Here is a 19639-nt window from a genome sequence, read left to right as displayed (position 1 = left end):
AGTTGGAATATTTCAGTAGTGTTTTGTCGTGGTTTACCATGTCACAGCTAAATTCTCTTCATTTTTCAAAGTTCATTTTAATTTCTTTCGTGAAATGCAAGAGTTGGAATATTTCAGTTGTGTTTTGGCGTGGTTTACCATGTCACAGTTACATTCTCTTGATTTTTCGAAGTTCATTTGGATTTCTTTTGTTGAAATGCAAGAGTTGGAATATTTCAATAGTGTTTTGTTGTGCTTTACCTTGTCACAGTTATATTCTCTTGATTTTTCAAAGTTCTTTTTGAATTTTTTTAGTGAAATGCAAGAGTTGGAATATTTCAGTAGTGTTTTATATTTTCCATAATTTTCTTACAAGAAACTAGAGTTTACGGCCAAAAACCAATTTGATCAACTTGGAGAAAGTTCAAATAGAATCATTACTGATATTGATATTAGTGCGTAAACTACAAACTGACAAAAAATATTCAGGACTTTTTTTTATAGCCTTGACTTTGAAGACATTTCTTCATCTTAATTGGCTTTAGAAATATCATGCAAAATAAAACTAACCAAACCGTCGTTGCTTTGTCGAATTTTGAGCAAGCAAAAGGCTTGTAGCACCTGATTGGCTCGTTTGTATGCAATTTCAAGCCAGTGAAAAGAACGAAACGTCTTTGAGTCACATTAAAAAAAAAGTGAATAAATTTTATTTATAAACATCTTTTGTCAGATACATCGAATAAAATTGACAAAATCTAAGTGTCAGAGTGAATAATTTATTTTTTATCAACGTCTTTTATCAGTTACAACAATTATAAATAGCAAAATCTAAATATAAGAGTGAATATATGCTTTTTCAGCATCCTTTGTCGGATATGTTGAATAAAATATGCAAAGTCGACATAGCTTTATTTCATTTTTTAAGGTAAAGTCAGACGCGGTAACGGGCGCGCCCGTAACCACGTCTACATTAACCTTAAAAAATGAAATAAAGCAATATCGACTTTGCATATTTTATTTAACATATCCGTCAAAAGATGCTGAAAAAGCATATATTCACTCTGATATCTAGATTTTGCTATTTATAATTTGTATAACTAATAGAAGACGTTGATAAAAAACAAATTATTCACTCTGACACTTAGATTCTGTCAATTTTATTCGATGTATCTGACAAAAGATGTTGATAAATAAAATTTATTCACTTTTTTTTTAATGTGACTCAAAGACGTTTCGTTCTTTTCACTGGCTTGAAATTGCATACAAACGAGCCAATCAGGTGCTACAAGCCTTTTGCTTGCTCAAAATTCGACAAAGCAACGACGGTTTGGTTAGTTTTATTTTGCATGATATTTCTAAAGCCAATTAAGAAGAAGAAATGTCTTCAAAGTCAAGGCTATAAAAAAAAAGTCCTGAATATTTTTTGTCAGTTTGTAGTTTACGCACTAATATCAATATCAGTAACGATTCTATTTGAACTTTCTCCAAGTTGATCAAATTGGTTTTTGGCCGTAAACTCTAGTTTCTTGTAAGAAAATTATGGAAAATACAAAACACTACTGAAATATTCCAACTCTTGCATTTCACTAAAAAAATTCAAAATGAACTTTGAAAAATCAAGAGAATATAACAAGGTAAAGCACAACAAAACACTATTGAAATATTCCAACTCCTGCATTTCAACCAAAGAAATTAAAAATGAACTTTGGAAAATAAAAAGAATGTAACTCTAACATGGTAAACCACGACAAAACACTACTAAAATAATCCAATTCTTGCATTTTCCGAAAGAAATTCAAAATGAACTTTGAAAAATCAAGAGAATGTAATTGTGAGAAGGTAAACCACGACAAAACGCTACTGAAATATTCCAACTCTAGTATTTCATGAAAGAAATTCAAAATGAACTTTGAAAAATCAGGAGAATGTAACTGTGACAATGTAAAGCACAACAAAACACTCCTGAAATATTCCAACTCTTGCATTTCAACGAAAAAAATTCAAAATGAACTTTGAAAAATCAAGAGAATGTAACTGTGACAAGGTAAACCACGACTAAACACTCCTGAAATATTCCAACTCTTGCATTTCACGAAAGAAATTCAAAATAAACTTTGAACAATCAAGAGAATGTAACTGTGACATGGTAAACCACGACAAAACACTACTGAAGTATTCCAACTCTTGCATTTCACGAAAGAAATTCAATATTAACTTGGAAAAATCAAGATAATGTAACTGTGACAAGGTAAAGCACAACAAAACACTACTGAAATATTCCAACTCTTGCATTTCAACAAAAGAAATCCAAAATGAACTTTGAAAAATGAAGAGAATGTAACTGTGACAAGGTAAACCACGACAAAACATTATCGATATATTGAAACTCTTCCATTTCCCTACATGGAGCCAATCTTATCATTTATAAATCAAAAGACTTAAGGTGTGACAAGAGTAACCACAACAGTCAAATTCAGAAAAGTTAAAACTATAGCTTATAAACGACAGGATTCAAAATAGAACTTTGAAAAATCAATATACTGTAACAGTGACAAGGTAAAGCATAACAATACAATACTGAAATATTCCAACTCCTGAATTTCAACAAAATAAACTCAATATGAAGTTTGAAAAATTAAGAGAATGTAACTGTGACAAGGTAAACCACAACAAAGCACTATTGAAATACTACATCTCTAGCATTTCACAAAAAAAATACTAAATGAAAATTGAAAAATCAAGATAATGCATTTGTGACATGGTAAACCACGACAAAACACTACTGAAATATTCCAACTATTGCATTTCACGAAAGAAATTCAAAATGAACTTTGAAAAATCAAGAGAGTGTAACTGTGACAAGGTAAACCACGACAAAACACTACTAAAATATTCCAACTCTTGCATTTCAACGAAAGAAATTCAAAATGAACTTTGAAAAATCAAGAGAATGTAACTGTGATAAGGTAAAGCACAACAAAACACTACCGAAGTATTCCAACTCTTTAATTTACACTAAAAAAATCCAGAATGAACATTTAAAAATAAAGAAAATGAAACTATGACGAGCTAACGCACAATGAAACATAACTTATATATTCCATTTTCTGCATTTCAAGGAAATACATCCAAAATGACCATTTCACAGTCACGAGAATGTAACTGTGACAGGTTAAAGCATAACAGAATACTACTGAATTTAACTATGTTTCATCTCATTCGAAGACATGTAAAAAAAAAGTTGAAAAAAATATATCATGTTAAAATAAAAAATAAAAAAAAAATAGGGAGGAGGGGGGGAAAGTTGGAGGGAGGAGGTGCCCAACGAGTTTGGGGGTAAGGAACCTTTGGGGAGTTAATGTCTCTGCTGGTTAGTGTCGTTGGTGCTTATGATCCTTGATGGTTCGTACTCACATACACCCTACTACTTGATTTGCAGTGATTTTTAAGGTTTGTTCTGAATTTCATTATTGAACTTCCTTTCTTGTCATCTAAATCCCACTTAGTATCAACTTTTTAGTATACTAAAATGTTAGACCCTATTTTAAATTGATAACACTGTTCAAGCATCACTTGTGTATTATACAGTACACCATCAACCCATCTCTCCCAAAAAATATTTTATTCAGAGATTTCATGTTAAAAAATTATCCAATCACTAATTAAAATCAATCACACTCCTATTATTCAAAACATTAATATTCCACTCACTCTCTATGAAAACCCAAACCAGACTATACCCACCAAAGCTGACTATACAAACCAATATCGACTTTACCTACCAAACCAGACAATACCCATCAAGCCAGACAATACCCACCAGAAACCTGTCTGGTTGACCTTGGTAAGTCAATGACCCAAATAGCACAGCAAATAACATGGTCCTATGGCAGTACAGAAATAACATAGAGATTCCTATAGCTTTACCCAAATTCCATATGTACAATCTACTTACGACATTCTTTTTACAGGTCTTGCCTTCTCTTTTCCGTCTCAGTATTACACGTGGGGATGTTACGGGTGATTGTCCGGGGGGAATTTTTTCCGTGATTGAATTGTCTAGAGGATATTTCCGTGGGGAGGAAGATTTTTTCGTGGAAGTGGAACCAGATTTCCTTGCATTATTTAAAAAACGATCAGAAATTAAAAAAAAACAAGTTTTTCAACTGAAAGTAAGAAACAGTATTAAAACTTACAACGAACACAAATAATAACGTATATGAAGGGGGCTTCTCCCTCCTCATCACCTCACTCTTTACGCTAAAGTTGGGATTGTGAGCCAATTCTTTAAGAACAACTCCTGAAACACAAGGGTCGTTTAATTAGAAAGCTAAGAAGCTTTTTTTTAAAGGATTAATAACCTTCAGCGTAAAGAGCGAGGTGTTGATGAGGGGGCAGCCGCCTTCACATACGTAATAATTTCTGTTCGTTTTAAATTTTGATGTAGCTCCTTACTTTCAGTTGAAAAAATCCAAATAAAGGACATAAATGTAAATAATTGGCAGCTTCCATAAGTGATCTCCCAAGCTCCTTGTCCCAAGGGGTTTGGGGGATCATTTCATCCTTGAAGGTATGGTCTTGGACTAAATGACTATTTTGAATAACGTGGCTGATATCTTGGGGGGGGGGGATTAAGGGGAGGGAAAAGTGCCTAAAATGAGTGTGGGTAGGAGTCTGGTTGCCCTCCAATCAGTTCACTCTTAAACGATGCACTAGAACTTTCAATTTCCAATCGAATGAGTCCCCTCCAAAGTTTCTACGATAATTGCTTCTATAGGAAGTTCCACGAGGAAAAAAAGTTAAATAAAATATAAAAGAACTAAATAAGACATTGAAGTCATATTGCTCTTAATCCAGGCAAAACTATTGCACCTCTGATTTGTAACGAATAAAGTAATATTTGGTTTTTATGTTTACTTTTCATTTTTTTCTTCTAGGAAACATAACCTATATCTTCACTGCGGCTTTTTCAAACGAACTCTACTGAGTGCTTTTTTACTTTTCTGGTAGCTTCAGCTTGTTCAAGGGTTTATAAGACTCAAAAGGCAAAATATATGAATTTGAGGTGGTTTTTATTAGAGAAAAGTTACATTTTGCTTTTGGAAGGCTCTTTCCATTGACATGACACTTAGACATTTCGCCAGAAAAAAGCGCAATAAAAACAAGGCTTAACATATACGTCACCTTAAGCTTTAAAAAACACATGGTTTGACTGAATGATAAACGTTTTGGGTAAGCCTTAAATTTGAATGTACCATTTATACAGTTACTGGTTACTGTTTATTTTGTATGGACAACGTACGATTTTAGGAACGAGTACACCACCGTCCGACACCGTGCTTCAATAGAACTTTTAATTTTCATTCGAATTAGTCCATTTCCAATATTTTAGGACCGTTGGTTCGGCACAATCACCCTTGAAAAAGAAAGAAACAAGAAACAAAAAAACATGCATCTGTGATCATTCTTCTCAAAAAATACTAATTTTTCCTAGGGGGGGGGAGGGATGGGGGGGGAGTTAACTATGCTATAGGGCTCTGTGAAATGTTTAATTCGATGGTGAAAATTTCATCAAAATTTTTCCTCTTTTTTGATTTATTCACACATTTTTTTCGAAATTAAACGAACTTTATAAGGGCCGTAACTTTTGCTGGTATTATTAAACTCAAGGAATTTTACACACTTAAGAGCAAAATAAAAAATCAATTATTCTCACGTATATATTGTTATTGAAACTCGTTTTTTATAGTTTTGGTCACTATTTGGATCAGTCGTTCCTTGCCTATAGCTCACAACCGCAAAGAGTTTGATCAAACTATATTTTTCTCACAGCTTAGTACTTGATATACAATAGCTAAAGCAACTGTCAAAGATTATTCCTAAATAATTCCTCCATAAAACTCATAGGGTGTCTTTCTTAACTTCTAAAAGTCGCTACATTCAAGACTGCACTTGGTAACTGTCACTACTGTGCTTTCCATTTTTTCAATCTTAGTTCTAACAGTGTTATTACCTATGTCAGTAAAGCCACCCATCCGTAAATTTTATCGATGCCTATAGTGTTCTTATCATCCTTATACACCCCCGTTGTAGGTGACTGGATTTACTTATTATTAAGATATCAACAGTTATTTACTTACTCATAAACAATCACCCAACAATAGTAAACAATAAAAGCATATATAACACCATTACCCCTCCCCCCCAAAGGCTTTATGGCTGGGAATTTAGGTAAAAGACTTACCCTGACTATTAATTATGAAACTTTTCTTAGCCTTTCGAAACCTCAAAAAAATCGAATAAAATTCGACTTCAAAAATTTTAATCTTACCAAACTTCCATCTTATTCACTCCTATCAGTAGTAACCTATTTATTACCACGAATTACACAAGACCTGCCAGACAGGTTTCTGAGTCAACGCCCATTTCTGGACCAATCAGAGACGTTTCTACTAACGGCACACCATATACGGTGATCATAGATTTTTCAGCTAGATTTAATGATCACATACATTATTACAGGCATCAAAAGTAAATCATTTGCATAAAGCTATATCAATTTGCAAAAAGTTATCCCATTTGCATAACTCTGGTCTCTAACGATCTTAATTACTGATTTGAATAATAGGGATTTATTCGCGATCAGCACATGTAGCATATCGTAGCATTAAAAGCTCTTAATTAATGAATATAGGGCTGAAGCTAAGATGGGAATAATACGAATATTATTTTATTTGGATAGAATGAGAGTGATAAAAGGGTTAAAACTGCTAACCAGCTAAGGTAAGTCTGAGGGGGTGGTAAGTCTCCCCCTATTTTAAAAATGAAGCAAATTTTGTAGATGCCAAGAAAAGAACTTTAATATAGAAATCCAGAACAATCCTTAGAAATCCTTAGAAATCAACTAGTGAGACAGTTTTGGATTTGAACCATCAAGAACTGCAACCACCAATGACCCTAACCACCAAGGACCTCAACCACCAAAGGCCCTCTCACCCTAACCTCCAAGGGGCCCCCTCCCTCCAACTTTTTGACCCCCTCCCCTCATTTTTCTATACTCTTTTTGAAGTTTAATTTATTTTAACCGTTTTTATTTGTATATTTTTTTTACCATGGACATTTTTCAACTCTTTTTTACATGTCTTAATGATATGAAATATACTCAAAACAAAAAAACATCACATTTGGCGTTTTCGAAATACAAAATGGGAATGATATTGACACATAGGCGGGCGTGGCCTTGTTTGCCTCTCATTCCAGGTAATCTAACGGTCCTATGTCAATTTTAAATTATTGGTCAACATGCCTGAGACTCTAGGCAGGCATGCCTTTCCAAAAAAACTAACCTGACAAGTATGTGTCCAATAACAGAGTCATACTTACTCCCGCCATTTATCCGTGCCACAGCCATTTAGACAGTTGCCTCTCAATTACTTGGACTATCTGTCTTGGCTTGTCTCTTTCTACAATTAGTCATATCTTGATGCAATCTACTGCAAAATACTTGATAACTTGAATTTTGAATTCAAGTTATCAATTATTTTGCAGTAGGTTGCATCAAGACATGGCTAATTTTAGAAAGAGACAAGCCAAGACAGATAGTCAAAGTAATTGAGAGGCAAATGTGTAAATGGCTGTGGCACGGGTAATTGGCGGGAGTAAAATGCAAAATGAGAATGATATAAATATATTACTTGTGACTCTTACTGTTAGAAAAATAATGTTTGTAGTAGCACTTTTTTCCTGACTTGGAATTTTCGGAACTTAGGAATTTTTTCAATTTTTTTTTTACTTATCTTAAAATGACATGAATTATGCTTGCAGCTGTACCAATGGTACTATATGGATGCTCAACGACACTAAGCGACTGTACCAGTGGTACTCTATGGCTACTTAGTAAGAATACCTAGTTTGTTATCTGTATAAAATCAGTAATTTTCTTACATTGGAAGAATTATCACCGATATCATATTAAAAAAAATGAAGAAGAATTATTCGACAAAAGTGTGTGCACACGATAAAATCATCGTTGCGTTGAATGCTGACAAAGATCAATATTTTAACTATTAAACAAGCACTAGTGGTAACACTAGTGTATATACTATATGGTATATTACTATATGGATGCTCAACGACACTAAGCGACTGTATCAGTGGTACTCTATGGCTACTTAGTAAGACTACCTAGTTTATTATCTGTATAAAATCAGTAATTTTCTTACATTCGAAGAATTATCACCGATATCATATTAAAAAAAATGAAGAAGAATTATTTGACAAAAGTGTGTGCACACGATAAAATCATCGTTGCGTTGAATGCTGAAAAAGATCAATATTTTAACTATTAAAAAGCACTAGTGGTAACACTATTGGAAACGTATGTGTGCGTTATCATGACAGTGAGAGTTTAGATTTCTTTGGACTACCGAAACGATTTAACATCACTCAGGATAGATATGTGACAGTGAGATCTCCAGAGAACCTAGTGCTCAAAGAGAACACAAACATAAAAATAATCGTCGATGATGGGAGACATCTTCTTGATACTGTCAGTGGTAACATGTTACCTGTTGATACATCCTATCGTCGTCTTACCGGCATTAGCATTCTAAAGAGGACAAGAAGAAGACGCGCATACTCCTGCACTAATGTCATTAATCATATCTTGTCTAGGTGCGAAAACTGTAATCTGTGTAAAAATAATGTGATAATAGACAGTGGAATCACAGGCAGAATAAAAAGAGTATCGGCAGACAATGTCATCAAGGAATATAAAGATGAATTGATGAAAAATCAAGCGCAAATGAACCTTATTACTACTATTGATCATATAGTCAATGAACCCAATAATACCAAAGACGAAATGCATATTGAACCTTTAGGTGACACCCCACTAAAAATTGTGTATGACTCAAAATGGATTAGTGATTATTCTGCTGGTTACGGACTAAGAGAAGAGAGTAACTTTAGTATCAAGAGAGAACATGATAATTATTTTATGGAACAGATGCAAAATGTCCAAAGTAATTCAATAATATTAATAATGTATAATAATGTATGTAACATATTTTTATGTTAATATTCTACATGTCGTTATTTCAATAACAAAATTTATGCATTACTTTGTTATGTTTCCATTATTTTTAGGGTACACTAGCAAGTCAAACGCTTAGGATGTTTATTAAAAAGTCCGAGATGTAAGAAAAGGATTTTTCAGAGACATAGATACTACTAGCAGGCTCATAGGGGATATATTAGAAAATGAGACAGGTTAACAGTACTTTTAACAAAGTCTGAGAGAGATGAGCTGAATTTTTTCTAAAAAATCTCCACAGAAAAGCAAACATCCTATCAGACACACAGGCTTAAAGATTGATAGAGACAAAAACGCCTACAAACCTATAAATTCGGATATACAAACCGACAAGAGAGAGTGAGAGAGACAAAACGCATACAAACACATAAATTCAGATATGTAAACCAACAAAGACAGACACTAGGAAAATTCAGGCATACGAACCGACAAAGACAGACACTCGGACAAGCAAACAACTGAACAGACACAGATGCATAGAGAGTGAGAGAGAGAAAACGCCTACAAATACATAAATTCAGACATGCACTCCGACAAAGACAGGCACTGAACATGCAAACACCCACCCAGACACACAAGCATAGAGAGTGAGAGAGACAAAAACACATACAAACACATTGATTCAGACATACAAACCGACAGAGACAGTCACTGGGACAAGCAAGCACCCGCCCAGACACACAGGCAAAGAGAGTGAGAGAGACAAGAAACACCCGCCCAGACAGACAGGCAAAGAAAGTGGGGGAGACAAAAACGTATACAAATATATAGATTCAGACATGCAAACCAACAAAGACAGACACTGGGACATGCAAAAACCCACCCAGACACACAAGCATAGAAAGTGAGAGAGACAAAAACACATACAAACACATTGATTCAGACATACAAACCGACAAAGACAGGCACTGGTGAAAACAAACACCTACCCAGACACACAGGCTTAGAAAGTGAGAGATGCAAAAACACATACAAAAAAATAGACTTAGACATACAAACTGACAAAGACAGGCAGGGGGACAAGCAAACACCTGCCCAGAGACATAGGCTTAGATATTAAGAGTGACAAAAACGCATACAAATATATAAATTCAGACATGCAAACCAACAAAGACATACACTAGGATATACAAACATCTGCCCAGACACACAGGCAAATAAAATGAGAAAGACAAAAACACATACAAATGCATAAATTTAGACATGTAAACCGACAAAGACAGGCACTTGGACATGCAAAGATCCACCCAGACACACAGGCAAAGAGAGCGTGAGTGACAAAAAACCACATAGAAATACTTAGAATCAGACGTGCAAATTGAAAAAGAAAGGCACTGGGACAAGCAAACACCCAGTCAGACACACAGGCCTAGAGAGTGAGAGAGACAGCAAACACCCACCCAGAGACACAAGCAAACACCCGCCCAGACAGAAAGGCAGAAAAAGTGAGAGAGACAAAAACATGTACAAATACATAGATTCACACGTACAAACCGAGAAAGACAGACACTGGAACAAGCAAATACCCGCCCAGACAAAAAGGTCTAGAGAGTGAGCAAACACCCGCCCAGACAGAAAGGCAGAAAAAGTGAGAGAGCCAAAAACATGTACAAATACATAGATTCACACATACAAACTGACAAAGACAGGCACGGGGACAAGCAAATACCTGCCCAGACACATAGGCTTAGAGATTAAGAGTGACAAAAACGTATACAAATATATAAATTCAGACATGCAAACCAACAAAGACATACACTAGGATATACAAACATGCGCCCAGACACACAGGCAAATAAAATGAGAAAGACAAAAACACATACAAATGCATAAATTCAGACATGCAAACCGAAAAAGACAGGCACTGGGACATGCAAACACCCACCCAGACACACAGACAAAGAGAGTGAGAGAGACAAAAACACATACAAGTGGATAGATTCAGACATACAAATCGACAAAGACAGGCACTGGGACAAGCAAACACCCAGCCACACACACAGGCCTAGAGAGTGAGAGAGACAGCAAACACCCACCCAGAGACACAAGCAAACACCCGCCCAGACAGAAAGGGAGAAAAAGTGAGAGAGACAAAAACATCTACAAATACACAGATTCACACATACAAACCGAAAAAGACAGACACTGGAACAAGCAAATACCCACCCAGACAAAAAGGTCTAGAGAGTGAGAGAGACAGCAAACACCCGCCCGGACAAACAGGCCAAGAGGGCGAGAGAGACAAAACGCATACAAATACATAGATTCAGACATGCAAACCGAAAACTACATATACTAACACATACAAACACCCACCCAGAGACACAAGCATAGAGAGTAAGAGAGACAAAAGCATGTACAAATATATAGATTCACACATACAAACCGGCAAAGACAGACACTGGGACAAGCAAACACCCGCCCAAACATGCAGGCAGAGAGAGTGAGAGAGACAACAAACACTCGCCCAGACACACAGGCAAAGAGAGTTAGAGAGACAAAAAACATACAAATATATAGATTCAGACGTACAAACCGACAAAGACACGCACTGGGACAAGCAAACACCCGCCAAGACAGACAGACCGGCAGAAAGAGTGAGAGACACAAAAACATGTACAATTACGTTAATTCACATATACAAACCGACAAAGACAGGTACCGGGACAAGCAAATACCCGTCCAAACACAGAGGCTTAGAGAGTGAGAGAGACAGCAAACACCCGCCCAGAAACACAGGCAGAAAGAGTGAGATAGACAAAAACACATACAAATGCATAGATTCAGACACACAAATCGACAAAGATACGCACTTGGACAAGCGAAAACCAGCCCAGACACGCGGAGAGAGTGAGAGGGACAAAAGCGCATACAAATACATAAATTCAGACATGTAAACCAACAAAAGACAGGCACTGGGTGACAAGCAAACATCCACCCAGACACACAGGTAAACAGAGTGAGAGAGACAAAAACACATACCAATACATAGATTCAGACATATAGACCGACAAAGACAGGCATTGCGACAAGCAAACACCCGCCAAGAGACACAGGCTTAGAGAGTGAGAGAGACAAAAACACATACAAAGACATAGATTCTATCATTTCCCTCATATGGCTGTCATATCCTCACTAGGTTAGGTTACATTAAGTTAACTGCTTTTAAGTTAGATTCATTTAGGTTAGGTTACCATGGGTGACTTTTCATTTGAAAAATACTTTAATTTCTGATTCCTTTTAAAATCATGCCGGTAATCCCCTCCGTGAACAGTTTTCCAACAAAAAGCCAGCAAAAAGTGTATTTACCAGCAAAGTTTTTTGGGGGGCGGGCAGGGGTACAAAAGGAACTTCTAAAAACACATCAAACTCCCTTATAATTTCTGCGCATATATCTGGTCTATGCTGTTATTTTGTAAGTAAAGAATGACATTAAACCTCAAAATGAGTAGAATTTATTCCTTACAGGAGGGGGATTGTCCCTTCCTTATCCAAACCTCCACCTAAGGGTCAAAGAAACTTCGGACTGTGCTCATTAGATCAGAAATTGAGTATTCTAGTCCTTTTTTTAAGTCCAAAGGGATTGGAGACCAACCAGCTGCGTAGGGGTGATATTCTCTCAGAGGGGGGGGATATTTTCTCTGTTTTTTCTAGGGAGCATTTTCTGGGGGGGGGGGGTTATTTTCCTCGGGTTGCATTTTCGGGGGGGGGGTAAACGCTAGCCACCGAAAAAGGACAAGGAAAGATGAAAAAGACCGCAAATACCTTTAGATGTGCCAAACGAGGCATGTTCAATGCCGATAAAAACTAGAAAAGAACAGAAACGTCTAACAATAAGAAAAAAGGAATTGCAACTAATCAAGTCAAGAAAGAAGGGGAAATCAGAAATGCTCGTCAATAAAGCAAAAAGTAATTAAAATATAACCTGTGTTAGGCTGAACTCTTATTACCCGGATGGGAATGGGGCAGCTTAAATACATTTGGCTTGCTTTTTTTTTGCGGGAGGGAGAGGGGGTTAATTGTTTTGGGTTTATTTTTTTAAATATTGTTTTTAGTTTTTGCTATCTCTTCTTGCACTGTTCTTGTTAATCCATTCTTCCGGTTTCGTATTGCTTTCATTTTTTTTTCTTTTGTTGTATAATTATAGGCTAAATGAATAGATAAATCTTAAAACGAGTACAGCTAAAATTGAATGTAGGCAAATCAAACTCAAAATGGGAAAAAATATTAAATACTTAATTACAACATTGAAAATAAAAATGAAATTACTGTAAAATTAAATTTTGAAATGATGGGCTTTTCAGCAGCTGATATCATATTTCAAATATTTAGTTTAATCATATTTCTTCCCTAAACCGTTCAGGACAAATTTAGTTTCACTACAAACAGGATGTGGCTAATGCCTCCTTCCCTAACTGTATAAATCTAAAGCCTTGCGTCATTGGCTCTTCATTGAAAGCGAATTATATAACAAATTTTCCCTTTTCCAGTAGCATTGAAATGAAAATAAAAATCACAAGACTCAAATTTTACATGTTCAATTTTAATTATTTAAATTGAATTAAACCTTTAGCCTCCTTTAGTATATTAAACGCTAAATGCATATTAAATGTGTTCATATCTTGTGGAAATTAAATGTATCTCTTTCTCCTTGTAATATAAAACATCGTATTCAGATGCCTACTTGTACAGAAATTTTAGCCCATGGCCACTGCAGATAGGGGCAGTTCTGATAGATAAGAAGGTAAACATTTTCGATGAAATCCGGTTTGAATTCTGGTTTTTACCTGTTGTGAAAATAGCTTCTGACTATAACTGAATTTGTTGTTTACTGACTATAGTAAAGACATTTCAACGATTCCAATGTCAAAAAAAAAAAAAAAACTGTGGTCAAGATAATCCACCATGCTCTTGGAACAATGGAGGATGCTTTTCGAGCAACCTCCATTATAAATAAGTAAATAAAACAATATATGGAAGAACACCTCTTAATTGTTTAGGCTTATGTAATGTGTTTTCGAGTGTGTTTTAGCGTTATTAATATTCAAATAGATCTTGGGTTACATAGATTAGCTTCTAAGAATTGATTGATAATTAAATGACTAATTTAGGGGTTTTTAAGTTGCTGCTCCATATTATTGTGGAAGCTGGGGATACACAGTTAAGATTCGGTTTTTTACTAAATACACTTTGATGCAAGAATCTGCAAATGGAAAAGAGGAATTAATAGGATCGGCTATAATATAATTCAGAAGCTGGAACTAAATCAGCCGAGTATAGTGTTGAATGGGGAAAAAAATTATTATGTTGTTGATGAGGAATAATGCGTAAATAAGGCTTAGTTCTAGCTATATATCAAGTCAACCACCATTTACTGTGGTTATGTTTTAATAAATGCATCTGCGCTTTCAAGTCTTAATTGAAATAACGTACTATTTGTTTTATAGGATATTTGCCAAAGGTGCTAGCGGTGGTATGGCCATAAACGGTAAAACAAATAGAACAGGAGGAAGGGGAGCCCGAGTTCGAGCCGTTCTAACACTTACTGCTGGACAAAAGCTGCACATGGTAATTGGTCAGGAGGGTCTCGGAAAACCAGAGCAGGTATACACTAACACGCATAAAATGGATAAGCTAATCTGAGTTGGGTGATTCCTAAATAATAATAAAAGACTAACACTAAAATGGGATTTCTTTTATTAAGATTGTATTTCTACTTATTAACAGTTCTGATTATTTATTCTCGACTGAGCAAGTTAATATTTTGTGCTATTTTCATCAAACTCCAATATTTTTTACCCTTATTTCGCTATATTCATTTACCCAAAAAAAAACTTTTTAAGCGAAGTGAAAAGTAAAGTTGAAATATAAAACAAACAAAAATTATTTGTTCAACCTTAAAGCAACATCTGCATTTTACCTCAAATAAACCGACTCATGATATTTCTCCATTTTCCCAAAATTGCGATTTGCTTGTTGGCCAGATCTTATCAGACTCTCATTGGGGCTTCATTAAAGTTATTTAGTAGGAATTAGGACGAGTCAGAAGAAAATGCACGTAAAAGGATTGTTGATTCTATAGCATGGAAAGAGGTGGTAAAAAGGGGTTGAAGTTTGAACCGGACGCAGAGAACATATTTATTGAAAATATTCCATCAGATGTATTCCAGCAGGAACTAGAACAGATGACAATAATACCAAAAGAAGGAAAAATAGAAGATTCCCTAGAGAGGGTTGCTAGAGCTATGTTTTAAAGTCAGAAAGGATAAAAGATAATAGGGTTTTTTCAACGACAAATGCACTTCTCAGAGGGAGTGGCTTGGACTCGCAGTGTAAAAGCGGAAAGTTTTGTGCACTGAAGAGAATGATAAGCTCAACTGTGATTATAAAGTAACGAGAAGAGAGTATAAAAGATTGATTAAAAGTAAAAAAAGAGCATTTGATGAGCTACATGCAGACCAACTTAATAAAGCTTTCTATACCAGCAGTCATTGGAAACTTTGGCAGCTCAAGATAAATTTTGGAAAACCAGAACCTAGTACAATTATTAACACAAGTGGAAAGTTAGGCAGGGGATTTAGAAAAAGAGAAAAAGACATGCTTTGTTGGAGTGAGAATTCGACAATCGAAATTAAGCACATATTAGAGAAATGTAAGACCCTTCAAACATCGCCTAGCCAAGATAATCTGGAGTTTTTATGGAATATTTCAGAGGAGGAAACTTGGAGGGAGTTCAAGAAAATAAAGGCATCTTTCGCGTCTTTGACAGAAGGTATTCCCGCTCACCTTTGGGTTTGTAGCAGCACTTAGACCATTTCATTAATATCAGCAGTATTTTCGGATATTATTTAAAAGCCTCAGTAGCATTCGCAATCGTCAACCTTAATTATAGTCCCACTTTTCTGAAAAGGTGATTCGTCCTTACATGTAAACAATAAAAGTGTTGACTTATGGAATAGTTTTGGTAAGTGCTCTTGTAAGATTTTATACTGAAGATTTGATATTTGGTTGGAAAAACGAAGAAAATTAATTAAATACAAGAAAGACCAAACAAGGGTTATTCTACGGTAGATCAGATTTTTATAGCGACTTTACTAGTTAGGATGCATGCTAGGAAGGGATTTATTAATAATCATATTTGTTTGGTAGTTAACATGGTAGTAAGGGCAGGGAAATATCTTTCTAGCGTTATTGTGCGCTTGGAGTAAAGCGGGATTACACGATATACTGGAGATTATATTCTCTATTTTTATATGGTATTAATTTGAAAAACAAGGTTTTTCTTAGGAAAGTAAAGAGCGAAGTTAAAACGAACAAATATATATATATATATATATATATATATATATATATATATATATATATATATATATATATATATATATATATATATATATATATATATATATATATATATATATATATATATATATATATATATATATATATATTATCCCACACTTTTATCCCGGATAAAAGTGTGAGCAAAATGAATAAACTTTTAGAGGTTTTGCGAGCTCAGGGTGCTTTAATAGGATTGAAAATTAATGTTAAGAGATTATATTCTCTATTTTTATATGGTATTAATTTGAAAAACAAGGTTTTTCTTAGGAAAGTAAAGAGCGAAGTTAAAACGAACAAATATATATATATATATATATATATATATATATATATATATATATATATATATATATATATATATATATATGTATATTATCCCACACTTTTATCCCGGATAAAAGTGTGAGCAAAATGAATAAACTTTTAGAGGTTTTGCGAGCTCAGGGTGCTTTAATAGGATTGAAAATTAATGTTAAGTAGAATGAGTCACTAAGGCTAGGAATAAATGAAGATGAAAGGGTTACGCTGGGTAACGAAAAGACCGATCAGACGGACAGCTTCACTTACCTTGGTAGTATTATTAGGAAAGACGGTGGGAGTAGTGAAGATGTTAAAAGTAGAATAGCTAAGGCAAAAAAATTGAAAAAAAGTTTAGAGAATAGGAACATAAGTCTGCAAACTAAGATTAGAATATTGGAAGCTACGGTGATGACCGTCGTCAAATATGGTTCTGAAGCATGCTCACCCTGAGAAGTGGATGAAGATTTGCTAGATGTTTTCCAGAGAAATTGCCTATGGATTGTTCTGGTTACCTGGCTGACCGACCGTATTTCAAACAGTAGGCGGTACGAAAACTGTAATTAAATCCCGCTTACTAGGGCTAAAATGAGAGACAGGTTGAGAAGGCTTGGGCATACTCTGTGGATGAAGGGTGACAAATTGCCGAAGATTGTCCTTTTTGGCGAATCGTCAAAGGCTAAACGGAAAGTAGGTCATCCGCGGCTGGGATGGGAGGATGTCATAAAGAAAGATTTAAGGGAAATAGGAACTTCCTGGGAGGGTTTAAAAAGGCAGACTTTGAATAGATGTGGATGAAGGAAGAGGAGCGTGTATAGCTGTGTTGTTCTCAGTCGGCTTGATGCTGCGGTGAGTTGTTAGTAGTAGTATTAGTATTATCGGGTTTTATGTTAGGTTTGAGAAAAGGAATGAGAAAGAATTACCAGACTAAAAAGAGTAAAAAAGAGTACTTAGGCTCAGGGACGTGCGCAGGGGGACATTTGGGCCCGCCCCCGAAATCTCACAATTTTTTTTCATTTTCCCATAGTTTTCTGATTTTTCTCACAGAATAATGGGTTTGAAGGATTTGCCCCCCCCCCGGCCCAAATTTCTGCGTACGTGCCTGCTTAGGCTATACCTCTAAATTTGCTAAAAACTAAAAAACTGAAATAGCTTATGACTAAAATGACATTGAGGAGTGATGATAACTACATAAATGTTGTCTTTGAATGTTGAAAAAATATAATGACTGAGCCCCAGACAGTTATTTTTTGTCGAAAAAATTAAAGTTTTTCCTGGTAGCAAGAAATTTTTTTGTTGAGGTATTAATAACACTTCTAACACTTATTAATACACTTATTAATAATAACTGTCTGGGGCTTATTAATTAATAACACTTATTACGATAAAATAACAGTTCAAAATAGGGATAAAATCCTTTTTTAATAGACAGAGTATAATAAATTTCACAAAAATTACCAGATATTTCGGTCACATATACAGTGACCGAAATATCTGGTATTTTTTGTGAAATTTATTATACACTGTCTATTAAAAAAGGATTTTATTTCTATTTTGAACTATTTTGAACGTAATGGAAAGGCAGTGTGGTCTCCAAAATTATCTATAACACTCATTAATAACACAATTCGGATATAAAAGTCTCCAGAATAAATATATCGAATAATCATATTAAAACAACAATTATCTTGTTTCTTTTCAAGCTTCTACTTGGGAAAAGAGGATCGTCGCATTTTCGTACTAAAGGTAGCAACGATGTTGAAAGAAGAAGTGGGGGAGGAGGAGGGGCAACATACATCTATAAAATTGACATAAGAACAGGCCAAAGTATTCCATTAGTAATTGCTGCTGGTGGTGGTGGCGCTGGGTGGGATCAACCTGATGAAGTTGGAGACATTGATGGAAGAGGATTGAATTTTTCATTCTCAATGGAGCATGGAAGAAACGGCGACGAACATGATACTTTCGCAGGTTAAATATTTTCATTATACTGATTAAAATAATAAACATTATCCTCACTGTAATGTCATCAAGATTGTCATCACTGTATTCTATTGTATAACAATGGGTGGGTTTTGAACTCCCGTTGTTTTTTGTAAACTTTGCTTATTTAACACCAGTGGCGTCAAGTGCGGAAGGGGAGATTGGCCGCCTAGCTTTTTTGGCCCCCTGAGTAGTATTCATATGCACAGTTTCAAGCGTACATTCAAGCGTACATTCACGCCTACAAGAATATGCTCAAAAGTGTAATAGATATGAACCCTACAAGAAAAACCCATGGGTGAGACACTACACTATCACATGGACATTTTAAAAGCTGGCACGCTAGAAAGTGGCCGAGCATGTTTTGAAACTATAGTCAAGGCTTTATAAGATAATTAGAGTGGTTTTTGAGGCAACATCCGTTTTTTAGGCGACTGGTTTTTCTGATTTTTTGGAAGATTGCCTTAACTCGAGAGTAGTTTGTTATTAAAAAATTGGATGCTACAATGAGAATTGTTTGATTGACATTTGCAAAAAGGGGTAAGGGATTTGCGGATTGGAGCGTAACTCGAGAGTAGTTTGTTATTAAAAAATTGGATGATACAATCAGAATTGTTTGATTGACATTTGCAAAAAACGGGTAAGGGATTTGCGAATTGGAGTGTAACTCGGGGGTAGTTTGTTATTAAAAAATTGGATGCTACAATCGGAATTGTTTGATTGACATTTGCAAAAAGGGATAAGGAATTCGCAAATTGGACTCTATGAACGATGTTAATTAATGTTTGAATAATAGGAGTGTGATTGATTCTAATTAGTGATTGGATAATTTTTTAACAAGAAATCTCTGAATAAAATATTTTTGGAGGGATGGGAGCGAGGTGTCTTAGAGTACCTATAATGGTGTTATTTGGGGAGATTACGTTCCTTGGCACCTTTTCA

General features: G+C 35.1%; 1 protein-coding gene across 1 annotated transcript in view; it reads left to right on the top strand.

Moving 5' to 3' along the window:
- LOC148956440 (ALK tyrosine kinase receptor-like) overlaps positions 1-18690 on the top strand; it is a 114657-nt gene extending 95967 nt beyond the window's left edge. Inside the window, exons 7-8 of the mRNA XM_089090926.1 lie at positions 14521-14677; positions 18418-18690. Of these exons, the coding sequence (XP_088947052.1) occupies positions 14521-14677; positions 18418-18690 (430 nt within the window). The remainder of the gene's footprint in view (positions 1-14520; positions 14678-18417) is intronic.
- The last annotated feature ends 949 nt before the right edge of the window (positions 18691-19639 follow it).

This window comes from Artemia sp. Qi Xiang Cuo, chromosome 1, assembly GCF_049724085.1.
Source record: "Artemia sp. Qi Xiang Cuo chromosome 1, ASM4972408v1, whole genome shotgun sequence".
Taxonomy (NCBI): Eukaryota; Metazoa; Arthropoda; class Branchiopoda; order Anostraca; family Artemiidae; genus Artemia; species Artemia sp. Qi Xiang Cuo.
This window is presented reverse-complemented; position numbering and strand designations above follow the sequence as displayed.